The sequence below is a fragment of the Pomacea canaliculata genome, linkage group LG1 (assembly GCF_003073045.1).
Source record: "Pomacea canaliculata isolate SZHN2017 linkage group LG1, ASM307304v1, whole genome shotgun sequence".
NCBI lineage: Eukaryota > Metazoa > Mollusca > Gastropoda > Architaenioglossa > Ampullariidae > Pomacea > Pomacea canaliculata.
In genome coordinates, this window is record NC_037590.1 from 16,719,516 (window position 1) to 16,736,396 (window position 16,881).

At 36.5% G+C, this 16,881-nt stretch overlaps 2 protein-coding genes across 2 annotated transcripts; both read left to right on the top strand.

The window, feature by feature from the left end:
• The first annotated feature begins 430 nt into the window (after positions 1-430).
• Positions 431-5,128, top strand: LOC112572565. The gene is made up of 6 exons (XM_025252306.1): positions 431-644; positions 1,631-1,699; positions 1,961-2,002; positions 2,491-2,780; positions 4,543-4,648; positions 4,986-5,128. The coding sequence occupies exons 1-6, from the start codon at positions 528-530 to the stop codon at positions 5,034-5,036; spliced, it is 675 nt and encodes a 224-aa protein (XP_025108091.1). The 5' UTR covers positions 431-527; the 3' UTR covers positions 5,037-5,128.
• On the top strand, positions 5,047-15,802 carry LOC112572527 (next to BRCA1 gene 1 protein-like). The gene is made up of 15 exons (XM_025252252.1): positions 5,047-5,194; positions 5,942-6,071; positions 6,689-6,761; positions 6,906-7,097; positions 7,241-7,396; positions 8,562-8,691; positions 8,937-9,051; positions 9,262-9,380; positions 9,761-9,907; positions 10,036-10,324; positions 10,727-11,134; positions 11,296-11,436; positions 11,903-12,380; positions 12,862-12,985; positions 13,151-15,802. Exons 1-15 carry the CDS (start codon positions 5,186-5,188, stop codon positions 13,541-13,543), a joined length of 2,904 nt encoding a protein of 967 aa, XP_025108037.1. The 5' UTR covers positions 5,047-5,185; the 3' UTR covers positions 13,544-15,802.
• The last annotated feature ends 1,079 nt before the right edge of the window (positions 15,803-16,881 follow it).

Here is a 16,881-nt window from a genome sequence, read left to right on the forward strand (position 1 = left end):
TGCTATATATATTATTGCTACACGACCAGAATATGCACACGTACAAACTACTATTTATGGGCCTAAGTACAATCAGCACATGTAGCATACAGCAAATGTACAATTGTATTATAACACATTTACTGTACGTTGCATCAGGAATCATCCTTGCGATAGTCAGTGGTCCTGTCACGTGCATGAACCATGTTTGTAAACGTCAGCCAATGCTGCACGTCAACATCTAAAAATAGCATGGTAAGCAATATTCCTACGCTGCGACAATAACACAAATTATAGTTTCATTTTTTGCTTTGAACTTAGAATTATTTTTTTCGATAAAAATAACTTGTCACTAAATAACTTAAATACGACATTATTTTCCAAACCGTTTGTATATGTACGACGCAATGATGTCGATCTACATCTCCTGTCGTAAGGATTTCCAGTGTTTGATTGTAACTAGACTTTGTTGTGGACTTTCCAGTTGCTGGTGGTTAAGCTGTCAAGAAGCGATTAGTTGTCAATGACGTGGGTCTAAACTCATCGCTATGAATATGGATAATGATCTAGTAGTGCATACCAGACTTGTTGATCGTCCAGACAGCGAACAGCTTGATCCATTCTTTTTAGAGACACCTTTAGAGTGGCGAAATTTAGAAGCTTTGGTGAGTGTCACCGTCAGCTGTGTTTTTGTATTTGTCTTTTTTTTTAGTTGTCTTCCGGTATTACACAACTCACAGAAGGACTCGCTTACTCAGATCACGACATGCTGTACTTTATGATTCCCTATTTTACATGTTAAATTGGATGGTATATTGAACGTAAATATTAATTATTAAAATGTAAAGTCAGTGTGCAAGTGGAATTAGGCCGCCATCTTTCTTCCTAAGAACGCTCAGTGACTACATTGTACATTGTTTACTTATTTACTCACATGCCATTCGGTTTTAAGCATTACATACATTCAATCTTTTTGTCATTTTTAGATCGCCATAATAAAGAGTGATCAATATATATATATGTATGAAAAGAAATCGACAAAAGCTTCGTTCTCAAGACGTAGTGAAAGCACAGACTTGTATCCGTGTGTGTGTGTGGTGAAATCGAGGAAAGGGAGTCACGCAATTATATCATTACAACATAAGAGCCATAGAACGTCTATAAACATGACAAATAATTGATGGCGTGCTGTTGTAATGTTAATTCCATTATTTTTATCATCATTTTTTTCATAATGACCTTGTATATTGTTATTATAATTATTTGCTTAAGATTAGTTACAAGGTGGCAGTAAACACAACTCGAGAGAGAGAAAGATTAAAGTTTATTATTTATTATGTTGTATAGAGTTTTTTAATAACAGAAGGTGTAAGACTGAAAGTGTATGAAAAGATGATATGGCAGATAAATTCACAAGGAATTATATGTGCACAAGAATTAGTTACTTAAAAAGCAATATCAAGTAATTGTTTGTTGGTGCTATTGTGTTAGGGTTACTAGTGGAGGAAGATCTTCTGCCTTCTGTAAACGGCACCTTTTTATACCTTTTATGCCTATGGTAGTATCATACCCAGCTGCATCCTGGAGTATATTATATATATGGTTAATAAGAAAAATTGGCTAAAATCTAACCAGATTGTTTCATTTACAGCTGAAAGCCTCGTACAAAGTACCACAAAAGAGGATTGATGTTCGCTACATTGATGAAGATGATGATCTGGTAATTTTTGTTTTACTTTTTCCTCATATGTGGATTTTAAAATGTCAAGAATACACAAGTTTTTTAGTTTTGAGCTGCATTATATTTAAAAATAAACATTTTCATCATTATCTGTTGTATTGTGGATCTCTGACACTGTAATACTTTTTTTATGACAGTTACAATACTGTTGCAATTCCTCAATAAGATATGTAAACACTAACATAGACAAAGTAAGAGCAACCTTATGACTATCAACATCATTGTTTTGTGTTCTTTCAGATAATAATCAGCAGTCAGAGTGAATTAAATGAAGCTGTGAGGGTGAGTAATTTGCAATATGTCAATATTTAATAAGTAATAAACCATAGTACAAAACTATTATCACAGTATCTCTTAGTGAGTCCAGCCCTGTGGTCTGTTATTTTTGTTTCTTTATTTGCTCCATTTTTCTTCAATGGCACACAATTTGTTATTCTTATTTATGTTAACTAAATGTCTTTTCTTAGCAAAACTTATCTGTATTTACACAGCTATGTCATGGCTATTGCTGGAATAATTTTCTGTTAATAGGAATCTGTCAGCAAAAAGACAAATGTTATTTTGTTAATTATTTTGATATTTAAAAAAATGAAGATTTCATTCTTAGTTCTAGAAATAATTTATGTATTTTTATAAAGGATGCTTTTGTCAATATTAAGAAAGAAGAGTGTAATTTTCCAGTAGAAATTAATTATTTTTTTGGTGTGGAGTTTTTCTGCTGTTCTGCTATTCTATTGTTTTGTATTTCATTAAGTAAATGCCATTTGCAGCTCTCACAAAAATCACAGAAGCCTCTCATTCTGCAAATACGCAGCATGGAGCCACATACTACACCTGAAAGATCAAAGGCATCAGCACCACCACAAGAAGATGAAAAGATAATGATGGATGCAGCACCAGAGGAGGAAATAAGTGCAAAAACCACTAGCCTAAGAGAGGATACACTGAAGCCGTTTATGGTCCCAGGTGCTCTCTCAGGAGCAAATGTTGTGGCAATAGAGATTCCAGACTCTGCTGGTGAAGGGCAAATAGCTAACGAGTGTGAAGTGGAAACTGAGCAGTAAGCTTTTTCTTTTTTTCTTCTTGAAGTCAGTAAGGATGATTATAACAGGGTCTGTACGGGTCAGGACAAACTTGAAAAATCAGTATATTTTGAAAATGTATCAAGAAATGATGAATGATGTCATATATGTGATCTTCTCGGCAAAGAAGGGAAACTTTCAAACATGGGTGTACTGTGTATAGTCATGCTAAAAGCAACAGACACAAAAGACTCCTGCTATTGCTACAAACTACTTGGCAGCAAAAGTCTGTATATTACATTTATTATTTTCTGTGGTATTGTCCCAAAAAATTTCTCTGGTGTAATAAATTTCCAAGTTGTCTTCTCTTCCTCGGTCTCTGTTCGTAAATAGCTATTCTTTTTTTCTACCTTAGTCCACAGTTTGGGTGTCATTCCTGATCAGAGTTTGATATTTTGTCATCATATTTTTCATGTCTGCAGAATTGATTACCTTGAACTTAATAAGATTAGTATCATTAGTCATTATCTTGCCACTATGCAACTAAAACTCTAATCTGTGCCTTTGTGCTCTCCGAGGATTGACTATTGTAATTATCTTTTGGCTGGCATTTCCAAGTATCTTCTTGATAGACTTCTAAGGATGTGGAATGCAGCTGCTTGCCTCATCTGCAGATCATCTAGATGTGAACATCACCCATCATATGCTCTCTTTACCAGCTGCCAGTTGTGGATTGTATATAGATAAACTTTCCACCCTTGACTTACTCCACTGTTTCTGGCACTTTTCCTTGGCACCTCTCTGAAATCACTCTGATCTATATGCCTGCATGACTTCTTTGTTCCTCTTTTGACACTAAGCTTCTTTGAGTTCCACTGTGACAACAATGAATGGACAGAGGTTTCTCTCCTACCAAGTCCTGTCCAGATACCCAACAGTCTTCGTCACTCTGATTCTCTTGCTACCTTATATATCAGAACAATGGCTTCACTTGGGCCCTCTCCTAACCATGAGTATGCCTGACGTGTGTCTGTGTTTATTTTGTGTATGAACAGGTATTTCTGTGGAAGAAGTGTGTCTATTATATGTGAATGTGATTGAATGGTTGTTGGGGATTCAGTTTGCTTTTGCATATCATTTATGTAAAGCACTTTGAGCAAAACATTGGAAAAATGCTACATAAATGTTCATTATTAGTATTATGATGATGTTAAGGAGTGCATTTGCAATAATTTTGTATTTTTGGACAAATAGAAATGCGTATTGATTACTCCTAAAAGTTCGGAAATATCCTTGTGGTATCAGTGCATAGAGTGGAGGAATAAAGTTTATTCTGGTAAAAGTCCGTATTTTGTCTTTTTCATAGTACAGACCATGTTATAAGTAAAAAAGATGGGAGATATTTACAGTGAGATTCTGAAATTGTTAATGCAACACTGTCAGGCAGCTAATCATTTTAGGAAAACTATGTGATAGACAAAATATTGTGAAATGAAATGGCACAAATTGGTAAAATACAAGATCATTACAGATATGTTTAGTAATTTATATTGACAGCATACCATAATAGTCAAGGAAGGTGTAGCATGTGGTTCTCATAAATTATGATGCATCTAAAGACTTAAGACATCAGTGTAGATTTGAAAAAGTTTAGTCATTGCTGAATTTTGCTTTCAAAGCTGAATATGGTTTGTTGTCTCAAAAGATTTTGGATTATAAAACCATATTAGCTATGAAGACCTGTGTTAGGTTCTATATTGTACTATGGATGGTATTCTGTAACATGTTTTTCATGTGCAGTGGACAAGGAACAGAGGCAGCTGAGCCTGCAGAAACACTAGAGACAGGAGAAGTGGCCCCCAAATTGCGTCGTGATGAAGAAACGGGTTATTGGATTGTAAGAAAGGTACCCTTGTTAAAGAGGCTGGATTTATGTGATACTATAAAAGTGTTATGGATGATGTTGACATTGTAATCTTATACTTTCCTTGGTATTCAACAGTCATAACATGATCCCAGACTACTGTTATCGCTTTAAACATACTCATAATCATCAACCATCTGCTTGTTGTGAGGAATGACAGTCCTGGTGTGATGTGTTAAGACATGATGAAATTGGTGTAGCTTGTTAAAGATTTTAGTCTGCATGAATGCAGGTTCTTTTTTAAATGAAAATGTTTCTTCTAAAGTTCTGTACCTAGTCATATTTACAGTAAGTGCAGTGGTTTGTGGGATTGCTTCAGTTAAAAAAGAACTTCATTGCCAGTCATCTGAAGAAAAGACAGGATTGGTAGAAGAACAAATAGCCACAGGTGATAAGGCATACGAGCAGCTTACTGTTTCCAGCCTGTCCAAAGCTGGAAAACGTCACAGACTGGATGAAGATTTTAAGGAAGAGGAGACAAAGACAGATCACCTTTCACATCAAAACTTTATTCTTTACATGGAAAAGGTAAGCAACTTTGAAGTACTAATAGGAAATTTAAAAAGAAAATTGTAGCTAATTCTTTATTTTACGAAAGACTTCCAGACTTGGGAGCAGGGTTATAGCTGGAGACCTGAACGGGTTGGGAGGCTTGTGTACCTCTCTTCATGTAAACCTTGTGCACAAGAGAGAAAAACAATTTTTGAGGCTAAGACATAAGGGATGGGGTGAGGAAGGTGCTGCTGATAAGGTGGTAATATGGTGCTTAAAGGTTAAAAGCAAAAACAAAAAATTATGATACTTGAATGCTATCCCAAATTAAACATGAAAGGTTACTGGCAGAGTATAATAAACACTGTTTTTTTTTCCTTTTTTTGGGGGGAGTGGGTGGGAATGGTTGCATGTGAATTGACCTAGATTGTAAGGTCTGATATCATTAAATTCCATTGCTGGTCTGAAATGGCATTGCCATAATACCATGCAAACAAAACTGCAATGTTCAAAGGCTTGTAAATGGGGAGTCTTTTACTGTCTTCATTACCTGTATTTCATAAAGGAAATTTAAGGAAGTCTTTGTGTGAATGCTGCATACCTTGGTAGCTTACATTCAGATCTGGGAGGAAGTTTCATAACTACCATTCTTAAATTGATTTAAGATGTCTAGAGAAAAAGCTGTCATCTTACCAAAAGAGTATAAGTGCACTTAGTTTTCTAGTAAACATCATCTGTTTGAAAAGACATTTTTTTCCCTCTCTTGATTGCATGTGTGCTCAGATGAAGGAGGAGCTTATGCACAGATTTCCTCAGAAGACATCCAAAGAAGTTATCCGCCGTCTGGAAGCAAAGCAGTTGATTAGATCCAGTAGCGTGGACAGTGCTAGCCATAGGAAATCTCATGATTGTTGTAAGTATGGAGTTTCATATAGGATGTGAAAAGCACCTATTATATATATTTAACACGATACTGCCAGTTTGAGAGGTATCAAGAGAACAATTGATTATACAAAGGTTGGGGATCTGTTATATTCCTCTGACTATTTTAAAAAGGGGTGTGAGGAAATTATAAAAAAATAATGTTAGCCTGAAAGGGTTTGTTTACTGCATATAAATTTTTTTCCCACCAGATCTGAGGTAATGGACTATGGCTGAGAGTCACATTTTAGCAAAACTTAGCTACTTTTGGTTCATATGGGCTTGAAGCTGTATCAAGGGATGAATTTGATGATTATGGTTACTGATTCTGGACTATAGTTTTGTTTTTTGTTTTTTTTTTAATTAGTGTTCTCCCCATCACACTTTTTTTTACATTTGCATCATTAAAAGTAGCAGTGTAGCATAAAGCCTTTTAGCAAATCTTAAAGGAATTGGACTTTCAAACTTTTTAACAAACAATGGTAAAATCATTTCTGCTTGAATAGCTTTGCGTAACTGCTATGGAATTTCTGTAGTCTCTAGTACAGCTTCAGCTGATTTTTTTTATGTCTGCCTGTACATATAGAATTGGTGCTTGTCTCCTTTCAGCCACTGTGTTACACAAGGGAACAGTGTGTGACAATTGTGAAAAGGTCATTGTGGGAACACGATACAAATGTGGGTAAGTTGCTTTCTGGGTGTTTTGTTCCTTGCTCATTGATCTGCAGGCTGACTTTAACAAATTTGTTGCTTATAAATAAGATATGTTGAAATATAGTAAAAGTTTTGCAATAAATGTTAATTTTTCCAACTTTTGTTTTTACAGCAATTGTTTGAATTATAATCTCTGCGAGGCTTGTGAAGCACGACCAGATGTCCACAACATGGATCATGTGTTTCTGAAACTGCGTCGACCTTGTCCAAGGGCTTCTTCCTACCATAGTCCGCTTTTGGGGGTAATTTTATACCCTAGCAGTAAAGAGTGTCAAGAATCAGAGGTCACCATGTTGAAAAAAGGGTATGTTTGTATGTTTGGAGATCATCTTGTAATTAGCATGAGTGCCCCATGTTTGTAAAAAAATTAATGTTTTCTTTGCTGCATTTGTTGAAAATGCTCAAACTGTTCCTAAGAATAAGCTGACAATAATTACATTTCCTTAGAGAGCTGGAAAAACTGTTTCGCAAAGCAGACAAGCTTAAACGCCTTGAGATCAAAAACAAAGAGAAGTTGCGCCGCAAAGAGGAGAAACTGAGGAAGAAGGAACAACAACTTGCTCAGGAAGGAATTTCACATTTAAAGAGTCCTGAGAGCTTTGGGTATGTTTAAGAACGAGACACTGCTTTTATGTATATGTGTGGTGGTTGGACGAGGGGAAGGAAGTTTTTTGGGGGGTTGTAGAAGAGGTTTAGGTTGCAGCTTAATTATTCTGCAAGAAAAAAGTCAGTAATTTAAATGCTAGAGTTTAAACTGTGAGACATAACATTCCACTTAGTCCATAATAACAGCTCACCTCCTCTATCCCAACTTTAATACAATACTTTATTGAAAGAGCAATTTTAAGTATCCTTTTTCATTAAAATAGTAGTACTGAGAAGTCTTGAAATAAAGTCTCATCCTAATGTGCTGCTAAGAAAACTAAAAATAACTGAGAACAGCTTCATTTTATGTCAGACTGGTAATCTGACAGCGTGAGAGAAACTTAATGCAGAGCTGAATGATTGCCTTGAGCTTTAGCCCCACTTTCTTTTGACTATATTCTCCCTCCCTCATCTCCTCAAGAAAACACCTTCTTTCATCTGTTTTCTGGATCCTCGGTTCATCTCTGATCTCACCTCTCCAGAAACAGTCTCTTTCTAATAACTGTTCAGCGTGCAAAAGAATTAAGCTGTATGAACATCAACAATGTTAAAGGTGTTTTTATCAGGTTTCTTTCTTTGAATTAGCCATAGCCTGCCTTCGAGACTACTGCCAACCTAATTTTAAGATACTGGCATCAAGAACAATTTTTCATAATAATAAGATAATAACAAGAGCATTTATCTTTTAATTTGTGTTGCTAGTTTGATCATTTTTTGCCATTACACAACAACCAAGCAACCCTTAATGGACTGTGCATATGAAACAATGTGGCATTAGTACTATTAATTAATAATATATTAATAATATATATCAGTTATTATTACAACGGTGTCAAAGGGCCTTTCTTGGCATCAGCCTTGAGCCCTGGAAACCTTGTGATATAATATGTGTTCGTTATAATACTTATATGTTTGCAGTGACTTTTAATTTCTGCAAGACAAACTTAATAAGTGCCGTCTACACTGATACATGGAAAATAGAACCATATTTCTTTTTACTTATATTTTAGCAAAGTGCATGAGCATGACATCTTTTTAATTATGTTTATATTTTCTTTTGAAATAGGTATAATTACAGAATCAGAGACCTAGGAGTTTCATGTTAATGAAATGTTTTGTGCAGGGTCTTGAAAGCAAACTTTGTTTGTGACATCACTCTGCCAGATTATTCCATTGTGAAGCCAGGGGAATGCTTGACCAAGACATGGTGCATTGAAAATGGAGGCAGCATTCCCTGGCCTTGCAAGACAGTGGTAAGTTTCTTTTGCCTTTAAGCTAAAATCAAATGTAACACTTTTTTGGGGGGATGGAAGGATGGGAGAGTTTAATGTACTGTCTACTAGCACCTTCTGTGGTCTGCAGAAAATGTTGTTAAAATGAAATGAAAATGGATGAGCGAGAACTCTTTAAATTTTTTGTGATTGGTGTTCTGTTAGAAGGCAAGGCTAAAGGACAGATTGGAAAGTCACCACACTTATAAACTTTTTTACTTATGCAGCTGAGGATGATTCATGGGAACATGAATGCTGCAGTTAATGAGATTGATGTGCCACCACTTCTACCTGGTGAAAGAACTAACTTGACAGTCCAGCTTTTTGCTCCTTTGAAGCCAGGTAAATATCATTGTTAGATTTTTAATCATATTTATGTCTATATGCAAATATCAGAGATTTGTGTGTGCAATGTTTTCACATTTGCACATTTACATAAGCTTGCACATATGGTTCTTGTGTTTAGAAGGGGAAGGGATAGTGGAAGTCCACAGTGATGTATCTCTCCCTATCTTTGTATATTTTACCTTTTATTTATTTTTTTGATCTAAGGCAAATATGACAGTCGCTGGCGTCTGTTTGCACATGAAGTTAGGTTTGGACTTATTGTATACTGCATTGTTGAAGTGAGCGAAGAGCTTCCAGAAGCAGAAAACAGTTTTGAACCCTTGGTGAGTAATAGTTTTCTCTTGATTGCTTGTTGTGTAAATGTATTTGATTAAAAGATCTGTAATCAGACAGCTACTACAGTGAAAAATGTTCTTTACCTGGAAAATGTGGAGATTTCTAAAATTAGGAAACTGTTGTGATATATGCAGTCATGATGTTGGCACCGATGGTTGTAACATTTTTCAGCCTGAACATGCTGTTAAGCCTACTATTTTTTATAATTTAAGCAGCATGTTGGAGTTAATAGGGCTTAGAGTTATATATAAACACTGAAAGTCTTCAGCTCTAAATGGAGATAAGTTTCAGACTTAAAACTAGGAACAAATATTTATGTTACAGGGATTTAAACTTTAGCACTTGCCACTTGCATTTTATTGTGCAGGAACTTCCTGCAGCTGATCAGCATAAAGCAGAGGAAAAGACAGAAACACGAACAGCATTTCCACTTGGGGGTGTCTTCAAGAAGAACGAAGAATGCCAGGACATGAAGAAACTAGAACAGACACTTCCTCTCATCTACATTGAAGAGGTACCCTTTCTGTGCCTATTGGACTGAACAGAGAAGATGATGGGGAAGATAAGCAAACCATTCTAATTGAACATGCACTCTTTTAAGACTTTATTCTTTCATTTCTTACAAGTATATATTTCTTGTAGGAAACACAAGATCTTGATCCAGCTGCATCAGAAGCACAGCAGGAACAGATGCAGGCAACAGAAAACTCAGGCTATGATGCATCCGATGACTATCAGGTTGCAGAGGCTAGTGCTGAGTTCCTGTGCCACCCTATAGGAGCAGCTGATAATCTGGAGCAGCCTGAGAAACTTAAGAGACATCCACCTAGTATTGTCAAACAATCTGATGAGGACAGGGAATTTTGGTCTCGTAGATTTACTGGCATGTCTGCAGATAATGAGCCATCCACACCTAATAACACACCTCTAGGTTGTATGCATTTTTTTTTACTTAGTTCTTCTGCTTCTGAATCCCTTTCTCTTGTTAATTCATTTACTCTGTTTATGAGCGATTGTATCTTTATAGTATGGTAGTGATGGTGACAAACAAGAAAGAAGCATTTTCGTATTTGTGATATTGGCAGTAAGCATCCAATATTACATTAAGCATTGTTTTTTTATTATTATTATTATTTATTTATGCATGTGAGAATTAGATTTGTGGATTTACTTTTTTATGTGTTCAGTATAAAAAGGTTAACACACCAAGAGAACTAAGAGAAAAGCTGTATTTGAAGACAAGGAATGAAATGCTTAAGGCTTTAACTGGTAGTCCTATGTTTATGCAAAAGCATCTTTTCTTATTCCCTCATTTATTGCAACCTGTCTACAGATGTCAGCCCTCCTCCCGAGCGCACCATCCACTTTCCAGAACCTGAACTTCTCTCCAAACTTTCCTTGCAAGTCCTTGACAGTGATATTGTACAGTCTGACTGTAGATCTGATAAAAGCTCTTTCACCACCACAGAAGACTCTGGTGTGCAGCATGACTACTCGTCAGAAGCAGGGAACCAAAGACCACCGCAGGAGAAAGCAGATGCTGGCACCTGTGATGGAGAGCACTCCCCAGTCATTGACTGGACATTTGTCCATGAGCAATCCCCAGACAGTTCGGCTAGCACTGCTAGCAGCGTGGAAGTGGTTACTGGTGAAGAGCTGACCGATCTAGATCATCATCAAGAGTCAGGATCTGTCAACATTGCCGAGTATCTCAGCCAAGTTGCTCCCATAAATCCATCTGGTGAGAAAAGCTACTTCTGTGCATTCAGTATAAATGTAATATTTATTACTAATTATTGCTAAACAAACGTTTTAGTATTATACCTTTAAATTTCTTTTGACTTTTTTAATATGTATTTTATCTTATTGTTGATGGTGGTGATGATAAATTTTGTATTTCAGATTGGCGAGGGGCAGACAAGTATGCAGAACTTGAATCTCTGGACAGTTTTTCTGATGCTAGCTCAAGCTTGGATGATGAGTTTTTCATCGTAAGGTTGCCTGATTGCTTTGACATCAGTAAGCCTCTTCTTCCCTCTGAAGGTGAGATCAGTCATGTTTGATTTGCAGCTGAAAGCAGAGCATGGAGGGGGTTGAGGGTGTTGGGAAAAGAGTTGCTTTGAAAATATGAATATTAAGTATCTTGCCATTTGTTTTTATTATAGCCAACTGAAGATTCTGACTATATGCTGGTATCTTCACATGAGTGTACTTTCTTATATCAGTTTTGAGTAATAATTTTTTTTTAAGTTGTGAAAACATTAATAAGTCAATAGTTTCATTCTATTTACTCAAAGGCATAATTATTGTGCAAGTTGTATTCTGTTTTATCAGCCTATAATGAAAAAACCTTGTAAATACCTAAAGCATGGATTTTCACATCTTGGAGTGGACCTCTGATCTTAACCTAAACTTATCTTTGTTTTTATTTGTATTTTTTTTTTTTTTGTTCTGTCTTAGTGCATAAATGTAGAGGTAAATGTATTTATTGTTTATTTTTTCCTCTTAGCATTGTCAACTGGTGACAAGCGATACAGTCTTCAGTCACATTTCGCAGCATTAGATAATGAGAGGAAAGAGGAGGAAGAAGATTTAGAATCTGAGACTGATGATGCCCTTACAGAGCAACCAAGTCTGGATGACATGCTGAAGGCATCTGGCAGCATTGGAACTCCCACGCTCATCCCAAATTTCATGCCATCTGCTGATGCGGCAACTTCAGCAGATACCAATGTTACAGTTTTTCGTGAGGATGATGAAAAAATGTCAGATGCAGAGGCTGCTGCTGCTGGAGACTTTGAGAATGCTGAAGAAAACCCCATAGAAGACAATGCCCCTAGTTGCGCTGGAGAAGAAAGCAATGAGGTGTCACCTGCAGAAAGTGCCCAGGAGTCTGAGGAAAATGGGAGAGCTGAAGAGAAGGATGCCGAAAGTGGTGCATCTGCCACAGTATCTGGTGACTGCGATGAGCTGCCATTCTTACCACTGTTAGTAGCACATTGATTGCCTGCTTTGCTGAAAGAGTATTACATGCTTGTGAACTGAACACCACAGATAATTAGGTTGCTTGAAGATTTTATTTAATTTATTATGTGTGCTAGTGTCAGAGGATCTGATTTACTTGTATGGTGATCTACATACATTTACCCTCTTGTCAACATTGTCTTTTGTGAAGGTTTTTTTTTTTTTTTTTTGGGTGGTGGTGGTGGTGGGGAGGAGGAGGCAAAGGTACCATTGCATATCAGCAGAAATGTCACATGTTGAAAATAGAATCTGGCACACAATAAAGTATAAAGAGTGCATGTCTCTAAAGACAAACACTGTAAACATGGAGGGTGTTGTGCATATTTTTTATGTGTATCTTCATTGTGGCAAAAAGCATTGATCGGCAGTGACAGCAGTATAGAAAATAACACTAAGCTTTAGATTAGCAGAAGGAAATGCATTTTTTTTTTGGTTTTGTTTCAGCTCTCATGATATGAGTATCCACGCTAATCATTTAGTACAGAGTGCTGTCTCTGTGGCCTCCAAGGCAGCTTCCCAGGTTTTCAATACTGCTAAAGATGTCTTCTATACTCTCCAGGGGAGACAGGTGAATAGTAGAATGGTGAAATAAGCATCCCATTTGTATCTTTACAGCATAACTGGCTGTTGGTATTAAAATAGAAAGTAGAATGCTATTTCTTTTGGATGTGTTTGATGATGCATGCCATTATGTTTGCCTTCAATCGCACTTATTTTGTGATAATAATTACAGAATGAAGAGAAACCATCTACCTGGAAGCCACCAGAATCCACCTGGACACCACCCAAGTCTGAATGGACACCACCTAAGTCTAAATGGACCCCACCTCAGTCCAAGTGGAAGCCACCGCAGAGTGAATGGAAACCACCTGCAAGCACTTGGACACCCAAAGCACAAGAGTATGATAGTACAGTGAAAGAGGCCAAGGCAGAGAGTAAGCAGAGCGATGTAGAAGAAAAGCCTGGCACAAAATATCCACAAGTCATGAAGCGATTGGTGGAAATGGGCTTTTACAACAAAACTCTTAACCAGCAGCTCTTAGAAGAGCATGATGGAGACCTGGAGTCTGTGCTTTTGGAACTTCTTCAGTTGACTGATAATGACTGGGCAGAGACTAGGCACTAGTATGCTTCCATACAGCATGCATACAGCTACAGAATGGGCTTAGACATCATGTTCAGCATGCCTTAATTAAAAAACAAACTGTCCTGATGTGCATGTTTTAATATAATTTGCAGGCCTTTCATTCTTTGTGCATATGCACGATAGTTTGTGTGTGTACCTACACTTGTTGGCATACATGCCTTAACATCTGTCTCTGTGTGAAATCAGAGGAGGATGCTTTCCTGTGGTATTTTTTAACACTACATGATTTATTATAGGAAGAAGTTTGGTCATCTCGGTTGGTTGTGGTTGTGTGCTTGACATTTAAAGGTTGACTTTGGATCAGATATCTAATGGTATTTGACATGAAACATACAATTTTGTAAAAATCATTTAAAACAGCCGTGGTTTTCATTGGTGGGCTTTTATTTTGTTGTGGCAAGGTGAAGGGTATAGTTTGTATGTATAGTTATTCGATGAACCTGATAGCTATGTATGCAGCCGCTGCTGTTTTTGTACTGTGAGAATGAATTGGAAAATGTGTTAGACATCTCAAGAAGCGCAGTTTTTGAAGGTGACACAGATGAAGTATATTTTACAATTTAATTTAACGCAACAGTTTAAACCCCAACCCTATTGGTGCGTTTGATTTTGTCAAGCACATATTTCACATTGGAATTTATTGATGAGCAGAGCCAAATTTCTACCTTTTTGCAGGTGCCTAGAGACATTCCTTTCTCCTGAGAGCTGTTTCGTGTTTTTGAATTTGACCATCAAAGTTTAATAGAATGTCAATATTCGGTGACTGGTTATAAAATGTCTTCTTTTTATTTGTGTAATACTTGCCATAATGATCGCTCGAGTTATTCTGGTATAACTCTTTTTTTTTTTTTAAATATATGTAAGACACATTCAGATTCTCCAGAAGGAAAATTGATGGATTTAAGGTGGCTTTCTTTGAAGAAAGGTTTCTTATTTCTGGGAGGAAATGTAGCCATATGATCATAAAGACTTGGTCAGATTATGTGTTCGGATGAACAGAGAAATGGAGTTACTGTGTAAAACATTGTAATAGTGTATATTGTTAAGAAAATCTTTAAAACTGTCGAGATGATGTTTGTGATACAGAATATTTTGTCATGCCTGAAACCTACGCAAGCAACTTGGAAGTGTTTTGTGTAGGGTAAAATCTGAATAAGTTTTTTTTTATGGGTTTTGCAGGGATTTTCATTCCACACTATAAAACAATTGTGCATGTATGCATATGATGTGCACAGTTTTGACAGCAAAATGTTTAAATGCCTCTTTTACTACTTTGTGTTAATTAACCCTATTGGAATATGGAGTCGGTTATAAACCAGCATGTTACCAATGAAGATGCCTGTTGCTATAGATTTTGATTATATGAATGGACAGATTCCGAATGCTTTGTAGACCAGCTTATTTGCAACCTAGCTTTACCTATTTACCACTCCTTGTGTACCTCACGTGAACATAATGGATTTTTTTTTTCTGTCGGGATCTACTCCGACAAGCTACAAGCTCTTGTCAGATTTTTATTTCTCTTCTTTTTTGGAAGCTCTTTAAGGTGTTACCTCCATAAGTGCAGAGATATATGTTACTGTAAGGAGCACTAATGTTTAGTACAAAAGATTTATATGTATCCACCAAAATGTTCAGAATTTGTTTTTTTCTTTTTTAATCTTTATGTAACTTCCAGTCAATAAACAGCACATCTGGAACAGTTTAAACAATATCTGCAGTTTAGTATGTAAACTCTTGGAAAACTTTATTGATTTGGCTTCTATTTCAACCCTGTATTCATGTCAACTCTGTATTCATGTTAAAAAGAAAAAAAAAAACACACAAATTGCATGACCCTATTCCTCTTTGCTGTCACTATAGCAGAGGTTCTAGATACAAACTGTTGAAAATTTAGCAGCAGGTATCAGGTTTGTAACACTGATGAATTGTTTCCATGCATATTTTAACATTTTCAACAATTTCTTTCCTTATAGTCTATACTAAAGTGTAATGAAAAGTGAATGATCTTGATTTTGAAAACTTGTTATCTTGTGATATGTTTGTGCCTGAACCTGTGAAAAATCATTGCGTCAAGTACTGAAAGGAGACATCATTGCAGAGAATTACTGCAAGTGGCACCTAAATAGTTGTTTCATTTGTTGACTTATACAAAGTGTTTTTGAATGGAGCTTGGTTGCTTGTCACATTACAGAGATAATGTTCTATGGTGCAAAAATAAAGTTTTCAGAAACCAGGCACTAGCATCATGTCATGACAGTGTGAAAAGGAAAGAAAGCAATTTGTGATCCATAATCAGCTTTCAGTAAAGTGAATTTTGAATGAAGTAATTAGACTAATCAGTGTTATTTAAACAGGCCTCTACAAAATCTAGCAAGCTGTTCTTGATGACATTAAAGCAAATTCTGAATATAATAAACCACTGTCCAGTTTGGAGGCAGTCATTATTCTCCAGTGCACCAAAGCATCCTACTTCGGATGCACACTTTCTTCAACTTAAGCTGACACAGTTAAGAAGATATAAGAGCTTTTTAACCATCTGAATTATTGCTGCTGTTCAGCAGGTTTGGCCACTAGGGTCTCCAAAGTGGCATAGAAGCAAGGGGGCAGCTGCTCCCTCAAAAGATAATGAGGCAAGAATGTGAACGTCGTTCACGGTCAGCATGGATCGAATTTGCTCCCACAAAGCTGAGCATCTTCCAATGCCACTACTTCACTGTACCCAGGTGCATCCACCCTTGATTACTATGTAAAGCTTTGCAAAATGAGATAACTATATATCAGCGGGATATTGTGGGACTGGTAAAGGTCAGACGGCCAGGCTTTGAGGAGACAAAAAATGCAGTTTCTGGTACACCCAACAATCACGCGTTTACGTCTGCTTACCTTTCTTACACTTACCTCCAGATTGATGTACTTCTTAAGACCCACTTAATAAAGCTATATATAGTGGCTTCAGTGGATATGGTGGTATATTGTTAAAAATAATTTATGTGAAAATACCTTTAGAATGTAGCACATTCTGCAGAGATAATGGCCAATTTAAATTAGAGTAAATAAATTACATTTTCGGATGACGAGAAATGTTGTCTAATTTAGACTAACAACAACTTTGTTTTTCAAATGTCGAGACTGATACCGGTCTACCGCAGCCTTGTGTGCACAGCCACATTAAATCGAAAGATTTTAGCATAATTAAAACGTGTGATATTGGGGTGCAAGCTTTGGTAATATAACACTGTTGAGCTAAAACTGAAGGCGCATCCAAATAATGTATTGCTATATGTCTGACCAGGTCTGTAAAGGGGGATAAGCAA